The 14,811-nt window shown below is 39.4% G+C and overlaps 1 protein-coding gene across 4 annotated transcripts in view; it reads left to right on the top strand.

The window, feature by feature from the left end:
• KCNK5 (potassium two pore domain channel subfamily K member 5) overlaps positions 1-10,164 on the top strand; it is a 38,230-nt gene extending 28,066 nt beyond the window's left edge. For all 4 annotated transcript variants that reach the window (XM_075146807.1, XM_075146809.1, XM_075146810.1 and 1 more), the window contains 4 exons: positions 985-1,096; positions 2,540-2,706; positions 3,905-4,073; positions 4,898-10,164. In XM_075146807.1, the coding sequence (XP_075002908.1) occupies positions 985-1,096; positions 2,540-2,706; positions 3,905-4,073; positions 4,898-5,718 (1,269 nt within the window). In that variant the 3' untranslated portion in view covers positions 5,719-10,164. The remainder of the gene's footprint in view (positions 1-984; positions 1,097-2,539; positions 2,707-3,904; positions 4,074-4,897) is intronic.
• Positions 10,165-14,811: the final 4,647 nt, after the last annotated feature.

The raw sequence follows: 14,811 nt of genomic DNA, 5'->3' as shown, positions 1-14,811 counted from the left end.
TGATAAATCGCTTTTCTCTTTTACTTCATGGAGGTAGAAATACATGTCAGAATTGGCAAGATGCATGATTTTGATCTGAAACTTTGATTTTCTGCGCTAAATAGTCATTAGGTTTTTTATCAATGCATTTTCTGCAGTCTAGTTTTGGAAAGGCAGGGGAGGCTGCGTTTTCCAAGTCCCTTCCTACAAAAGGTGAAGATAGTTAGTAATTCTTGAGCACTTGAAGACCTGAACAGATGTTAAAAAATTGACTTGCTGAATCTGTGGAAATGCCAATAACTACACTTACTTCCCTAGAACATTGTAAATGAGTGCTTTGCATTCATCATGGCGTATTAGATTCAAAGATGGGATAACAAAGGGGCCTGATTCAAGGACAATGATTAGAGTCCTGTTGCATGAAATACTTTGGAAAAGTGTTAATTTGTCTGTCTTTGCTGAAAAGTACAGTTTTATGTTGGCTTGTAGATGGTTTGACTTTGCCAGGGACAGCAGGTGAATTAACATCAATCACACTAGCTTTGCCAAGGATTCTGTGACGTCCTGCTCATACCCGCTCATACCCAAGTCAAGCTGAGGCATGTAATAGTGTTTTGAAATGGATAGTAGTTCTGAAGATGTCCCTAATATTAAACCAAGTTCAAGAACTACACTGGAGGTTAAATGCTAGTTCAGTCTGGAGGAGTGTGTTTGGTCTCTGGAAGAGATCCATTGGGGTTAAACTGGTCAATCAAGTAAAAGCTTATCTAATTAAAACCCCTTATTTAAATGTCAGAGCACCTGACACTGCACTACTTAAGTGAAGCAAGTTTTTAATAGTTCGTGAAACTATTGGTAGCGAATATACTAGGCTAGCCTTCACAAAAAAATTGAGTGATTATTTTAAAAGTATGAACAAAGAGGGAAAACCTGAGAGGGACAGACACATTTCTTTTTCAGGCTGCCAGGATTTTCCAAGAATGACTGTAAACTGCTTTCTTACAGGTTGTGTCAAATGCTGCTGGACAGGGGGTTGCCATCACTGGGAACAATACTTTCAACAACTGGAATTGGCCTAACGCTGTGATCTTTGCTGCTACTGTGATCACTACAATCGGTAAGTATTTATTATGTTGACTTTCTTAACTGTAGTATTCTGTATGCTCTAGTGTGTTTGTACTCTTCCATTTGTGTGTCAAGCTAGCCACTGAATAAAGTCCCAATGGCTGGCGTTGCTTACAGTACGTGTTCACCCGCAGATTTGTAGAGGAAAAAAACAGTTTTTTGGCACTCTTTCCATGGGTATACAGAAGAGAAATGTGTGTCTTTCCAATAAGTAACAGATTCAAGGTGCTGTTGGGGATGACTGGTGTCATTCCAGTTCCATTAATTCATGCGCTTAAATTTCCAAATCATAAAATCCCAAAACAAAAGCATTACAAAACATTCCATTAAAGTAATACTTAAAGCATGTGCATGTGAGGTTTTTGTATAGCTGTCCTGTTATTCATGTGCATCCTGTTAAGCTACTGATTTATCTTGGCTTGCAGAACAATCTAGACTTTTTATCTATCCTTTAAGAAGTCAAAGTAGTACAAGTGTTGTCTTCTGAATCTCACTACTGGTTTGTGCTTGTAAAACCCTCTGCATTGGAAGACTTCTTCGTCCTTTGATATACAGATTTTCAGAGCTCAACATCATCTGCCTTCAGCTGTTGCAGAAAAAGTCTTTGCTACACGGTGTTGCTACACCCTTGCTACACCTACAATGCAAAAAAAAACCCAGGAATGCAAAATAACCAGAGAAGGCTGGAGGTATACAGAAATGGAAGTGTTACTGTTAAACCATATGCAGTACTGTGGTTTTCTTTATTATTTGAAACTCACAATACCCAGCTTATAATATAAGTTATGACAAAAAGTTGAAGTCAGGAACATAACCTAAACAAGAAAACTCTGGCAGAAGTTCAGAAAATAGGCTGCTGATTTTAGAGCCTGAGTTTGTAATGCCCTGTTGGGTTCTGCGACCAGCAAAGAACTAAATTCAGTTGAAATACCTTGCTAGGTCATAACTCACCTTGCACTTAACTCGCAAACTCTTACCCTGGAAAGGTATCAAGTCACAAGCTAAATGTGTATAGTGGATCTTTCACGTGGAAGCTAGCTTCAGGATGCATTTTGAGCTTTTATTCTATAAAATTGATTCAATCAAGTTTTTAACAGTGCTGCTTAAGGTTGGAGATTCATATTAAAAGTTTTGAGATGAGCTTTATTTCATATTTATCTCATCTTGTCAAGAAAAAGATGCACAAAATCTAGGAAACACTTAAAATGCGGTAATATTCTCACCCTGCGTTAATGGAATACATGTTTGCTAGAGTAGAATTGGAAGGTATCCAGATTCAGAAGATCAGCAGCTGGAGTAGTCTAAAGCTCTTAGATGATGAAGTAAGGAGCGTCTCATACAGCAGAAGCCCACGCAGTGTTGTTTTGTGCATAGGTAGAATTGCCTTGAATTCTCTGCAACAAGAACAGACCGTGCACATACTTATCTCTTTTAGGTTACGGAAATGTTTCTCCAAAGACACCCTCTGGGCGTCTCTTCTGCATATTTTATGGGCTCTTTGGAGTTCCTCTCTGCTTGACATGGATCAGTGCTCTGGGGAAGTTCTTTGGAGGACGTGCCAAGAGGCTGGGCCAGTTTCTGACGAAAAGAGGAGTAAGCCTGGTAAGGCCCTCTCTTGTCTACTCTCGTGCTATGTATTTTTGATGCAAGAATTAAGCTTACACTTCTTAACTTACCTGCTAATCTTAGTAGTAAATGAACACTTGCACAAATACGAATTTTCCCAAATGGTGTTGCATGGAAATAACTGAAAGGGGGATTGGGTCTGATATGCTAGTTCTGCAAGAAGTTTTTAGCAAAATGAGATCTTGTAGAAACTGTTGATACTAAATATAGATCTTGCAGCTTCTATGGAGACATATGTATCTCCTTACATTAGAAACCTGTAGTACAAATGTAGGTGAGGTTCCATTTCACAAACATTCCGTGCAAGCTCCTCTGGCATGGAAATAAGCTATCCAGCTTTGTTCCCACCTGCTTCTATTCTAGCATGAGTACTTCCTGCTGTGCAGTGAACCAACTGGAAAATAATGTTTTGTTCTGAGTTACTGGCTTGGTTTTTTTTGTTTGTTTGTGGCTTTTTGTTGTGTTTTTTGGTGGTGGTTTGTTTGGGTTTTGTTGAGTTTACCCACCCCCCGCCCTTCTGCCCCGCCCCCCCCCCCCCCCCCCCGCCCCGCCCCAAGTGATTTCTATCTCAGTTCTAACTCTGCACAGAGATGGGAGGCAATGCAGGGCTATAGTGCCTGGAGGACAGTGGGACTGGTTTATGTTCTGGTTTCAGAAACAGAGCAAAAAATTTCTTGGTTCAGCACCTGAGAAGAAAGTACAGAAAATGAGGGTGAAATGCATGTGTGTGTGCAGATTTGTGCAGAGGTTACATGAGTGGCAAAGGGTAGGAGGCATAAATAGGAGAGAAGCGTCTTAAACACTCTGATCCTCTATACTCAAATAAATAAAAGGAAAATCAGAAGTACTGACTGCTTTTTAGACTAGAGCACTATGTCTGTATCCCATGCCTATTTACAAAATATCAGGAACTCCTTAAACTTTTCAAGAGTGTGAAAGAAAACTATGAGGAAATAAACCTGTTTGAGCAAGTAGTTGTAAGAATAGTGAGTTCTGCATAAAGGAAAAAAAATAGTTGTGTGTTTACTTCAGTTAGTGACTTTTAGTCATGGATGATAAACTGTTAGCCCAAAACTCTGAAATGTCCGATACTGTCAGATGATGCTTGGTGCCATGGATGGGAAAAGAAAATTTGGAGATCTTTCCCTGACTTTTTTTTCTTCTTTCTTTACAGAGGAAAGCACAAATTACATGCACAGCTATATTCATTGTTTGGGGTGTCTTGGTCCATCTGGTTATTCCTCCCTTTGTCTTTATGGTGACTGAAGGATGGGATTACATTGAAGGCCTCTATTTTTCATTCATCACTATCACCACCATAGGATTTGGAGATTTTGTTGCTGGTCAGTAATTGTATTTTATGTAATATTTCACTACATGCATAGTGTGGCAATTCTATTTCCAAACTCTCATTCGAAAAGGTGATTTCTAAGTTTTTCCAAAACATTTTGCTGAATAGAAGATTCAATTAAAGCTGGGTACTGATCCAATGGACTAGATCTGGCTCTTCAATCTTGGTTTAGATACTTTAGGCCTTTGTTGGACTAAGTCTGGAGCCAAGTTCTGGAGTTTGTAACTCTTTCAGGTGCCCCAGGTCCCTATTTCAGACAAGGAGCTAGCCTATCCACCATGATAGTTAAGCACCTTTGAATGGGATCCAGTATACTAAGTAGAGTACATAAGTACTGGGCAATGCTCTCTATGCAGCTGTCTAGAACTAGTCAAAAGGTAATGTTGAGCATACTGGTGTATGCTTTCTTTAAAATACAGTGCCTTGTTCAGGGCTTTGGAAATGGTCCTTGTAAATGGAATTCTGAATCCTTTTCTCAAGGAAGCTACCTATATCCATACCTCAACAGCAGGGAGAAGGCTTATAATTTTCAAAGAGGAAAAAAGTTCACTTTTATAGCTTACCAGGAGAGGATAAATATGCTTTCATTTTATGTTGTAGTCCAGTGGTCAGAATACCTGCAGCTAAGAAGTGGAAGACCTGGGATCAACTTTTTCTGTCAGATGGTTTCAGATCCCCATGTACCACTTCTCAGACAGCGTTCAAACAACGAGGCTTTGTTAGTGTGGAAGGAAGTAATTCTCAGGGTCATAACTTCAAAGGTTTGTCGGCTGCGAGTCCTCTTTCAATAATGTTCTTGTTTTTAATTCTTTGTAGGTGTAAATCCAGATGCAAACTATCATGCCCTTTACAGATATTTTGTGGAGTTATGGATCTATCTGGGACTAGCTTGGCTTTCACTGTTTGTTAACTGGAAGGTCAGTATGTTTGTGGAAGTCCACAAAGCAATCAAGAAACGGAGGAAAAAAAGAAAAGAGTCATTTGACAACCATCCTCGGTCTAAAAAACCCCTTCAAATGGGTACCTCAAAGGATGTCAACATCTTCAGCTTCCTTTCAAAGAAGGAAGAGACCTATAATGATCTTATTAAGCAAATTGGGAAGAAGGCCCTGAAAACAAACAACGACAAAATGATTAAAGTAGAAAATACCAAACAAAATATGCAGAACGCCAGTATAGATGCCCAGGTGACTTACACAAAGACAGAGTCATTTGAGTACGATGAGGCTTCCCTGGACATTCAAAATGGTCATGTACTGAGACCCCTGCATGATAAACATATTGGAGACAGCCCTCTAGAAGGAACCATGTTTGTAAACCAGCTAGACAGGATTAGTGAAGAAGAAGGCGAAGTGTGGGATTCCAGAGACTATCGACCCTTAATATTTGAGAATGCCAATATAACATTTGTAAATGAAGATGATGATGATGAGGAAGATATCTCAGATGATGAGGAAACATCAAAGTCCTCCATGGATGATAATCTCGCAGAGGAATCTGAAACTGCAAAAAACCTGGTAAAATTCCCATCCTCTGATGAATCTACCTTTACCAATAACGAGCTAGAACTTTCTGTGCCTTATGAACAACTGATGAATGAATATAATACAGTAAGCAATGTGAAGGCTACAACGTGAAGCATGTTTGACAATGGTTTTCTGAAAGTGGTCAGTGCATATTGAACAAATTAACAGAGCAAGGAGAAAAGCATGTTTTTGCAGCTTCTCCTGTCTCTTTGAAAACAAAAGCAAGTCCCAAACTAATAAACTCCAGTGTCCTTTTCCCATCCTAAGTTGGTTTCTGAGCCCATTAGCTTTGCTTATCTGAAAAACTTGTAAAGTAACAGTTGAATTTGGAGTCCTGCTCCTTCTTGGGATTTTATGGTTCTTGAAGAAAGAATAGAAAAGACTAGTTAATACACTGGACCTGCTCTGCATTTGTGCATTTCATTGAGGAATTAGTTTGGGAGTGTAACTATATTGTTGCAAAGAGACTGTCTTGGGCATCAAATGTGTTCGGTTACTCCATTAGCCTTTCACCTCTGAAAACCTGGATTTGAATACTGCTTTGATCACAAATGAAAGCAAGGGGTTTGCTTCTGTGTTTGGGTTTTTTTTAAGTTGCCCATTGTTAAGTTGCTACCACAAAAAAATGGTGCAACCACTGGTTGTTCTTAATGAGAAACTTTAGATGGAATACCAGGACACACAGATCTGAGCTGAGGTGCGCTGGCAGACTGAGGAGGAAGCATCTGAAACATCTGTCTAGAATATGTCAGTGCTTGTCAAATTATAGTGAATTGTAATTTCATAAATAAAATATTAAAATTAAAAATTCCAAAGGAATGGATTGAGAAGGAGCCCTCTAACAAGGAAGAATCATCTGGGATGAAGCTCACCAATTGCGCTGCTAAACTGCACATCAGCCCCAGAACTGTTAAAGTGACTGGAAGACCTATTGATCAAAGCATGTATGAGCACAAGCAGGATTCAATGAACTTTTTTAATGTTGAAAGTGTCCTTCCACTGTCCATTTCCTAGAGGAAATACTTGAATGAACCTTATACAGTATCTATGTACAGCTGAAGTTTTATTGACACTGTTCTTCTGAGGAAAAAAATCACCTTGGGATGCACAGATATTTTCCAAATGCCCTAATGCCTGTCAGAAGGGACCTGTTAGCACTGCTGCTGATCTGTGCAGTGTGTTAGTCAGTATTGTTATTTGATGTTCCTCCCTGCCTTGGTACTTCAGACTAGACTTGAATGAGAGATGATTTTTGAAACAGTTGATTACACTTTGCTTATTTGTTTTGTTTTAAAGTATGACCTATGTGCATATACAATGGTTATTCTATCCCACTTTCAAGAAGGCTGGGCAATGTCAAATCTTGGGCAAACTGAGATGTGATCAAGTGACTTAAGGCCATAAGGCACTTTTTAAAAGGAACTTTGGCTCTAAGCTCCTGAAAGTATTATCTTTTGGCTTGGAGATGGGCTTCTCATTGAGAAGGAAGTATGTCTCTTCATAACACTTATGCCCAAATTGTTTTGGCTACAAAGAAAATTATACCATGGTTTTATTTTTCTTTCTTTTTCCATATCTATGCGTTAACCCTGACAACTCTTTGAAATGAGGCTCTTGATTACATGTTGGCAAAAGGTACTGACTTCAGTTGTATCCGATATACTTGGAACAGAAAATAGCCAAGACCTTTGAACCTTAACATGTCAAGTTCTGTTGTTCTGTTTAGTTTTACAGTCATTCCAGTATGTCTGAAAAAAGTTCAGTGAACAGTTAAAATTTGTCTCATTCTCATTTTCAGTGTAATGCTGGCAGATCACTAGCTCTGTAAGAAGAGCTTATGGAATCTTGCAATGCTAATCTTGAATTACTAGATATTTCTAATAACGGCAAATATTGGCTGCAGCTTCAATTGCTGGCCTCTTCCACAGAAGAAGGAGGACATATGGAAAGCTGGCACTCTGGTTGGATAGCCTGTTGATGGGAAGTTTTGAAGTCATCTACTGTGAAACAAGGGACTGTCTTTACTCATTTCTTTTCAGAATTTTCCACATATATGACATTTCTTCAAATAGAAAGTGAACACAAGGCTAGGGCCAACTCTGTTATTCTGGCAAAAATGTAAAATCGGTATCATTGGATTTGGTAGTTAATCTATATTTTATGATAATATCGCTGAACAGAGATTCTAATTTGAAATCAAATTTTACTATATTACTGCTATTTGGAGCAGGGGTGGCTGGATGAATTTGACTTGTATCTGACAGGAAAGGAGAGGCCCTATCGAGAAGATTCTGATTTACTTCTAATAGACACCCTTACCCCCATCATTTTAAAACGACTCCAAGGCCTTCAAGAATTTCTGAAGAGTTGTGGTTGACAGCTATACCTTGTAACTGTAAGAAATGGTAGGTAAGACTACATACATGATACACAGGATGCTTGTGTAGCAAGTCTAGCCTTCTCTTTTTTCTTTTTCTTTAAAAAAGTGCACATTAGCTTAAAAGAAAATGAGAAAGCACTCCATATATAGCTTTTGTTGTCCTCCAACTTGTCTTCCATTATTGATGCAAAGATCAAGGTTTTAGTGACAGTTAGAAAGCTACAGGACAGTGAGGAGAGAAAAGGCTTGCTGAATGTGCATGAAATGGAAAAGTATAGCCCAATCTTCATTTAAAAAAAGATAAATTTCTCTTTAATACAGAAATAATACAACCCAGACACTTGGCTGGGCTGCTTTGATTGGGAGGGGATGTTGTACACTGGAACCCAGACTCTGTTCTCCATAGCGAAGTGCACTTGTACGCCAGAGCTGAGAATGGATGGGATCTGTTTCATATTATCAAGTTAGATGTGGCTCTCTGGCCTTTCCCAGTGTAGTCAGCATAGACTATAAGTCTGCATAATAAGTATCATGGGATTTAAAGTAATAGTTTAAATTTATTAAAACAAAGTACAATATTCCCGCTTTTTTGGGAAACATGATCACACCTCACAAAACTGTTCTCAAGATATCCCACCATGTGCCTTAATGTAATCCTAGCACTGGGAAAAAATTCCTCTTTACACAGGGGCCAACACAATTGGTCTCTTTAAGCCCTACTTGTTTTCAGTGTTTTGGAGGGGTTTAGTTGGCGCATAGCTTTCATACTGGCTCTCTCCAAAAAGTTGAACCATTTCCCAGGGGTTTTAAAATTATGGTGCCATCTCGGAACTGCCGAAGTGCTAAGCAAGACAGCTTTTTGCCTGCCTGTCTTCCACATCTTGAGAAAAGCCTGGGGGATCTGAATTAATGTCTTTCTGCCTTCAGATTTACATGTAGTGAGTTAGAGGGGTGTCCAGGCTGGATTTTGAGCTATTCAGCCCCAAAAGTGCCTCTGAGTGAATTCCCCAGTGCTACTTGGTAAGTTCTTATAGTTACTTCAATTATCTGGTCAATCTGGAAACATTTTCTTTGGATATCATGTGAGATTTCATTTGGCTAACCAAATTGTTAACAGCTCTCTTAATGCTATGGAATTAGTTTTGTAGGCGAGACGGATCTCTTCCTGGAAAGAGAGGAAAGGGGATTTTTAAAAAAGAAAAAGAAGAAGAAGAAAAAAAAGCTTAAAAGCATATATAAGGAAGGGATGGAATAAAAGTGGAAACTCTTCTTTCTAGCTATTGCCTACACCTAGATTGTATTTCCAGTCACATCATGTGAAGCATGGAACCACTTTCACAATATAAACTCAGCAATTTTGCCAAGATGAGCCAATACTTTAAAAAATTTAAAAAAAAAATTTAAAAATCCTGAAATGTGACAACCAAAGTCTGTTCCTACAAAAGCCTTTTTAAGTGCTATAGACTATGTGACCCCATCCTTCATGACATCATTGTGACACTTCTTGGTTTTGTCTTGTGCTATTGAAGCCTATTTTTACCAGAAGGGCATCATTTTCAGATACATATCTCACAGCAGGCCGTCTAACACATCTGATACACTGGTACGAAATCACTGAGGGAAATACAAAAAGTGGTGTGTTAAATGTTTCTGAACTAATGATTTGTGAATCTGTTGCTGGCAATGGGTGTCACAAAACATGCATAAATAAAACCATAGACTGATAACAGATCCATGGTGATACAATTGTATATGTTGAGATTTTTTTTTTTTTTTTCCTCCAGTTGATCTTGGAGAGTATGTATAGAGACAGACAAGCATCACTGATGAGGAGAGCAAAAAGCAATATACAAGTTTGTTGACCTAAACAAAACACCCCAAGAACTCTGTTGTAGACTTGTAATTTTTGTGCCTCATGGGATTCATTCCATTTGTGATGGATTTACCTTTTAAAAAATTAGCCTGTCTTTCATACGGCTTTTGAAGTTTGTACAGTTCCGACTCTTATCACTCCATAATATGCCTGTCTGTCTGTTCTTTGTTGCTGATCGTCACTGGAATCACACTGTATGTAAATATTTGCTAAGTCTTTGTAAAATGTAATTTATTTTAATATTTGGCAATAAAAATTTTACAATTTATCCTCTCTGTCATGAGGAGAATAGCCAATCAAGAAATGAAGTTTCTTTTTACAACGCCCTACACTTGTAATGCACCTCACAGATGAGACTGGTCCTGGTCCAAAAAGCTTGAAGGTAAGGAGCTTATAAAGCAAGTTGTTTTATGCAAGCAGATGCCTGTACTTGTATGGAGTATTGATGACTTCAGTTCAACGGCATCTGGTCTCCAATTAGGTACAGCATAGCAAAGTATTATTGAATGAGGATTTTGGACAGCTGTTGAAAGAAAAACAAAAGTTTATTCTATGGGCTGTGTTTTTTCAGGGGGCTGTTTTTGAAGAAGATGCACTGAGACAGGAAGTGTTAGAATTGATCAGTACTACAATAAAATAAAATAGGCATTTATGACTGCTATCTGAATCTTATGCCGTTAAAATATCTGAGTAGCTGTTTATGAATCTTCACAAGATTTCTAGCAGCAGTGCTCACCATTTTGCAGTCCTTCAACTCCAGCAGTTTCCTTAAAAAACCTTGGAAAATAGATAACTACCTACCTTAATGGGTAGCAAAATGTGTCTCGGTGAAACCCATGATAGAGACAGAGCCATCTGCAGAAATTGGGACAAACTCAGCCTGAAGGTGAAGACTGTGAACCTTAGCTTTTGGGTGACTGAGTGAAATTGCTGAGTGTGAGCTAGGAAAGTGGGGAGATGCATAGGCATAGGAGAGAAGGTGGATGCTATCATGATTTGAGTAAGGGTAGCCGATCTCTATGTTTCCCTCCAGCCCCGCAACAGAGTAGTGGATGGAGGACTAGGTGCCTGACTGGCTGTTTTTGGCATCAGTAACCCAAGGGAAAGGTGGGATCCTGTCATGGAGCTGAGGGCAGGATATAACATCAAGTCTGGTAAGCACCCGATAACATTTCTGTCTCCCAGCAGGTTGGAGCCCTGTTGTTGTTCACCTTCTGCCCTCAGTATTTTAGTAGAGTGTTAATAATATATAGGGGGTAGGGTAGCAAGAAGTAGGAGAACAGGATAAACCTGTATCTGTTAAGCGCCTGTTCTTACGGTCCATGCCTGGCTGCAGGTTCCTCTGAATACAATCGTTTAATAGATAAAATCGCAGACTAGCTGACACTTAAAACAACTGAAATCTTTTCACTGAACGTTTATCACAGGTCTTTATAATGCGAGGTGCAACATGATACCAGCAACCTGCAGTTCATGGAAATGGAGAACTCAAACCTTTAATTCTGGGAGATGAAGACGGTGACATAGCAGGTAGAGAGTTGCTGTTCAGGACCGTTTTACACAGGAAAATGCTACTTCACTCCCTTCAGGGCAATTTCCTGTAGCTGGACTTAAGTCCTTTTCCTGATAAAATACCTTTTTCAACTCTTCTGCAAGGACCTGTGGGGAGGTGGGGGAGGTCTGTTGCCCTATAGTTTGAGCAGGAGGAGTTTTCTTTTTAAATTCATGACTTGTACCTTGTGCCTTTCAGCAAGGGTTGGGTGGTTTTTGTGTGTTTTTTTTTTTAAACCTTTTTTTAGCCTCAACCTCCCTGTGATAAGATAACTAATACTGTAATATCTAGGAATAAAAGGTTGGGCTGAGCACTGCACCCATTAGATTTTGACTTCTTTTTGTTCCCGAAACCCTTGGAGAACTCCCCTGACTTGCATGCAGACTGGGCCTCTTCCACGTACTCTGCCTGGGTTCACAGCGTGATTGCGGGCTGTGGCTTTATTTTGACTCCATGCCTCAGGAACAAGGGGGAGCGATGGGTGGGTGGGAGCAAACCTAGCCCTGCCAGGGGCTATGCATCTTGCTGAGAGCGAACCTGTGGCATTGCCTTTCCGTGGCAGGCCCTTAGCTCTCCGCTCAAGTGTGTTTGTCACCTACAGGTCTTGTGCAGGCTGGAATATTTGAAGGGCTTGCTAAAGGATTGCTTTTCACTGTCTTGTTGGTAGATACCTTCTTCTGCGATGGACTTAATGTGACTCCTGCTGACTCAAGGCATGTGGGCAAAGTCTCGGAGAAAAGGGGTGCACTACTGACCTTTATTGCCTTGATTTCCATCCCAGCTTCCAAGAAAACCAGACTCATAAGGGGTGGGTTTTTTTGGGGGGTGATATTTTGTGGAAACACAGATAAGTGTCCAAGCAGGTGTTTTGAGTCTTGGCATGAAAACAAATTCAAGCAGTGGTTATCTTGGACTACACAGCCACCCTAGCACAGGGAGTGGTACCGCAACTGGTAGGAGCACAGAGGTCCAAAATGAAACACCTACAAAGATTCAGCTTGCTGACCAAGGAAATTTGCTATTTCGCATCAGAAGGGCTTATCTGGAAACGGAGAATTGAGGTGGATTGGAATGCTGGAGGCATTATCCTGCACAGAGGCTCCCTGAAAAGCCAGGTAGCATGGTCTAGTTAGGAGAGCTTCCTCTGACAGGCAAGTTTCCAAGTACAGCCCGTAGCCAGAACTCCTTCTGATTAAAAAAAAAATACAATATGTGAGAAATATATTGACATATGAGAAATATTCTGATGGAAATATTTTAATAATGACTTTGGATTTTACAAGTTGAACTGAAACAACTGTGAATAAAAGAGTTTTAGTTTTCTATTTTTAGAATATTTTTTATGGGGTGCCAGAAGTTGCCTCCCTATTGTCGCTCCTTGCTGCTCATAGGAAAAAGTAAAGAGAGATGGTGACAACTCACTCTTCATATTTTGATGGTTATTTTTTTTTCTATATGGAGGAAGTTGTAGAAAATACACCTCGCCCCCTGTTCTCCTTACTAGGGTGGGGCTGTGAATGACAGAGAAAGCAGAACAAAAAACCTGAAAATATGAATTCTGAAATTGGGGTGAGGAGGTTAAAACACAAAATATCTGAAGTAAAAGTTAACGTTTTTCCCATAGACACTCTTTGAAATTTCCCGTGCTAACCTTTAATAAAATTCTTTTGGATACTCTCCTAAATATGCCAAACAAGAGTACTTGTGTTTTCAAATTAGATCTATGCATTATTTATTCAGGAAAAAAACAAGTACTTTGACACACTTTTAATCTTAATTGAATATAAAAGTTGTGTGTGGCACCATGATAGGCCTTTTAATTGTAAGAAGAATGAATACAGTCTGTATGAATGGCCATAGTCCCACAACGAGAGCAAATATCCCGTTCAAGGCCTGTCAACAGCTTTGCACTGTTCTGTGGACTTACAGCTTTTGGCACTTGTTGATCACATTTTTGTTTATCTAGTTAAATTTCTGGGTGTATAAGGAAGTATCATAATTCCTAATGCCACTAAGATCAGAGACAAAAATCCTCTTGTGTGCTTATTTGTGGGTTGGGCCCTACCCATACTGATCAAAATAAACCGGGTGCAGAGGAGCACTCCTTCCTACATACTCCTGGTTGCTGGGCAGAACTGCAAAATATGCATGCGAATGTGAAAGAAATCCATGTTCATGTTGAAATAGAAGTCACAAGCTTCTGAAGCTAGAGGATAAGTGTTTATGCATAAAGCTGTGTTGTCCTTCTCTGGCAACCTTCGTATTTGCTGCTTATTGGTTGTACATTGGCAGTTAGCAAAAAGTAAAGGAACAAATCAAGACTTAAGACAGAGACAACCTCTTTTGATATTTTGTATTCCTCTCAGCCTGGGACTTTTGCCAATTCCATCTCTGGCACGGCTGGAAAGGAAGGAAAAATAGTAAGCTAATTGGTCTGCTTTTTAATTGCTGATTAGAATGGGAAATGAATACAAGAGCAGGAGTAAGCAGTATGCCTTGGACATCTGAGTCCCTCTTTGGCTGGTTTTGTGGCTGTCAGTTTTTAATAAATGATAGAAAATCAGTGGCTTAACTCAAAGGAAGAAAGGCTTGCAAGGGGGGCTTGCTTTCATATCAGGAAGAAAACCCAGGTTTTAAGATTTTCTTCTGTGCTGCATTTCTTCAGAAAGTGAAGCTCTTTAATCTAAAATACCAGACTAGACTCTGAGATGTACAATAGGGATTAGATGAAGGCAAGAAGGAAAGCGAATACCTATTTTTAAACTTTAACCTCCAAGTTCTCTGTAGTTCTATGGTGCGAGTTCTCCACTCTTTACAGCTGCTTAAATTAAGAAGAGAGCCTGACACTTGGCCCCCACTCTGATAACCCCAGCATGTCACTCAAGGAAAGTTAAAGGGTTGTGGTGTTGAATTGGGAACAAATTTTTTAGGGCAAGAGTCACAATTTGTATCAAGTACAGGAAGAAATCAGAGACCCAAAACTATAGTAGCTGAGGAACCTGTTATTTGTGGGGAGATTTGCTCTAAAACACTAGGAAATAAGCTTTTCCTGAAAAATATTTTCAAGCAATTTTCTGAAGATGTTGTCTGGCCAAGTGATACTGACTTTTCTGAGGGAGTTTAATTCTATGATGTTTATCAGTAGCTGAAAAGTATAATCTTATAGGGGCATAATAGCTGAAAGCTGCAAAATCTGCAGGAAAGAACTGGCAGCCTGTTAAAATGTGTAGGCTTGGGACAGATATTTTCGTTCAGAGAATGCAATAAAAATAAAAAATAAGGTGGAAATGGATTGAAGCTCTAACTGGCTTTTATTTAAAAGTTTCTGACCCCATATATTACTGTGCATTCAAATGCTATGTGGTTTTGGAAATGCTTGGGATAAACTTAGCTTCCTCT

The sequence above is a fragment of the Calonectris borealis genome, chromosome 3 (genome assembly GCF_964195595.1).
Source record: "Calonectris borealis chromosome 3, bCalBor7.hap1.2, whole genome shotgun sequence".
Taxonomy (NCBI): domain Eukaryota; kingdom Metazoa; phylum Chordata; class Aves; order Procellariiformes; family Procellariidae; genus Calonectris; species Calonectris borealis.
The sequence above is the reverse complement of the archived record's forward strand: the minus strand, read 5'-3'. Positions and strand labels throughout refer to the sequence as shown.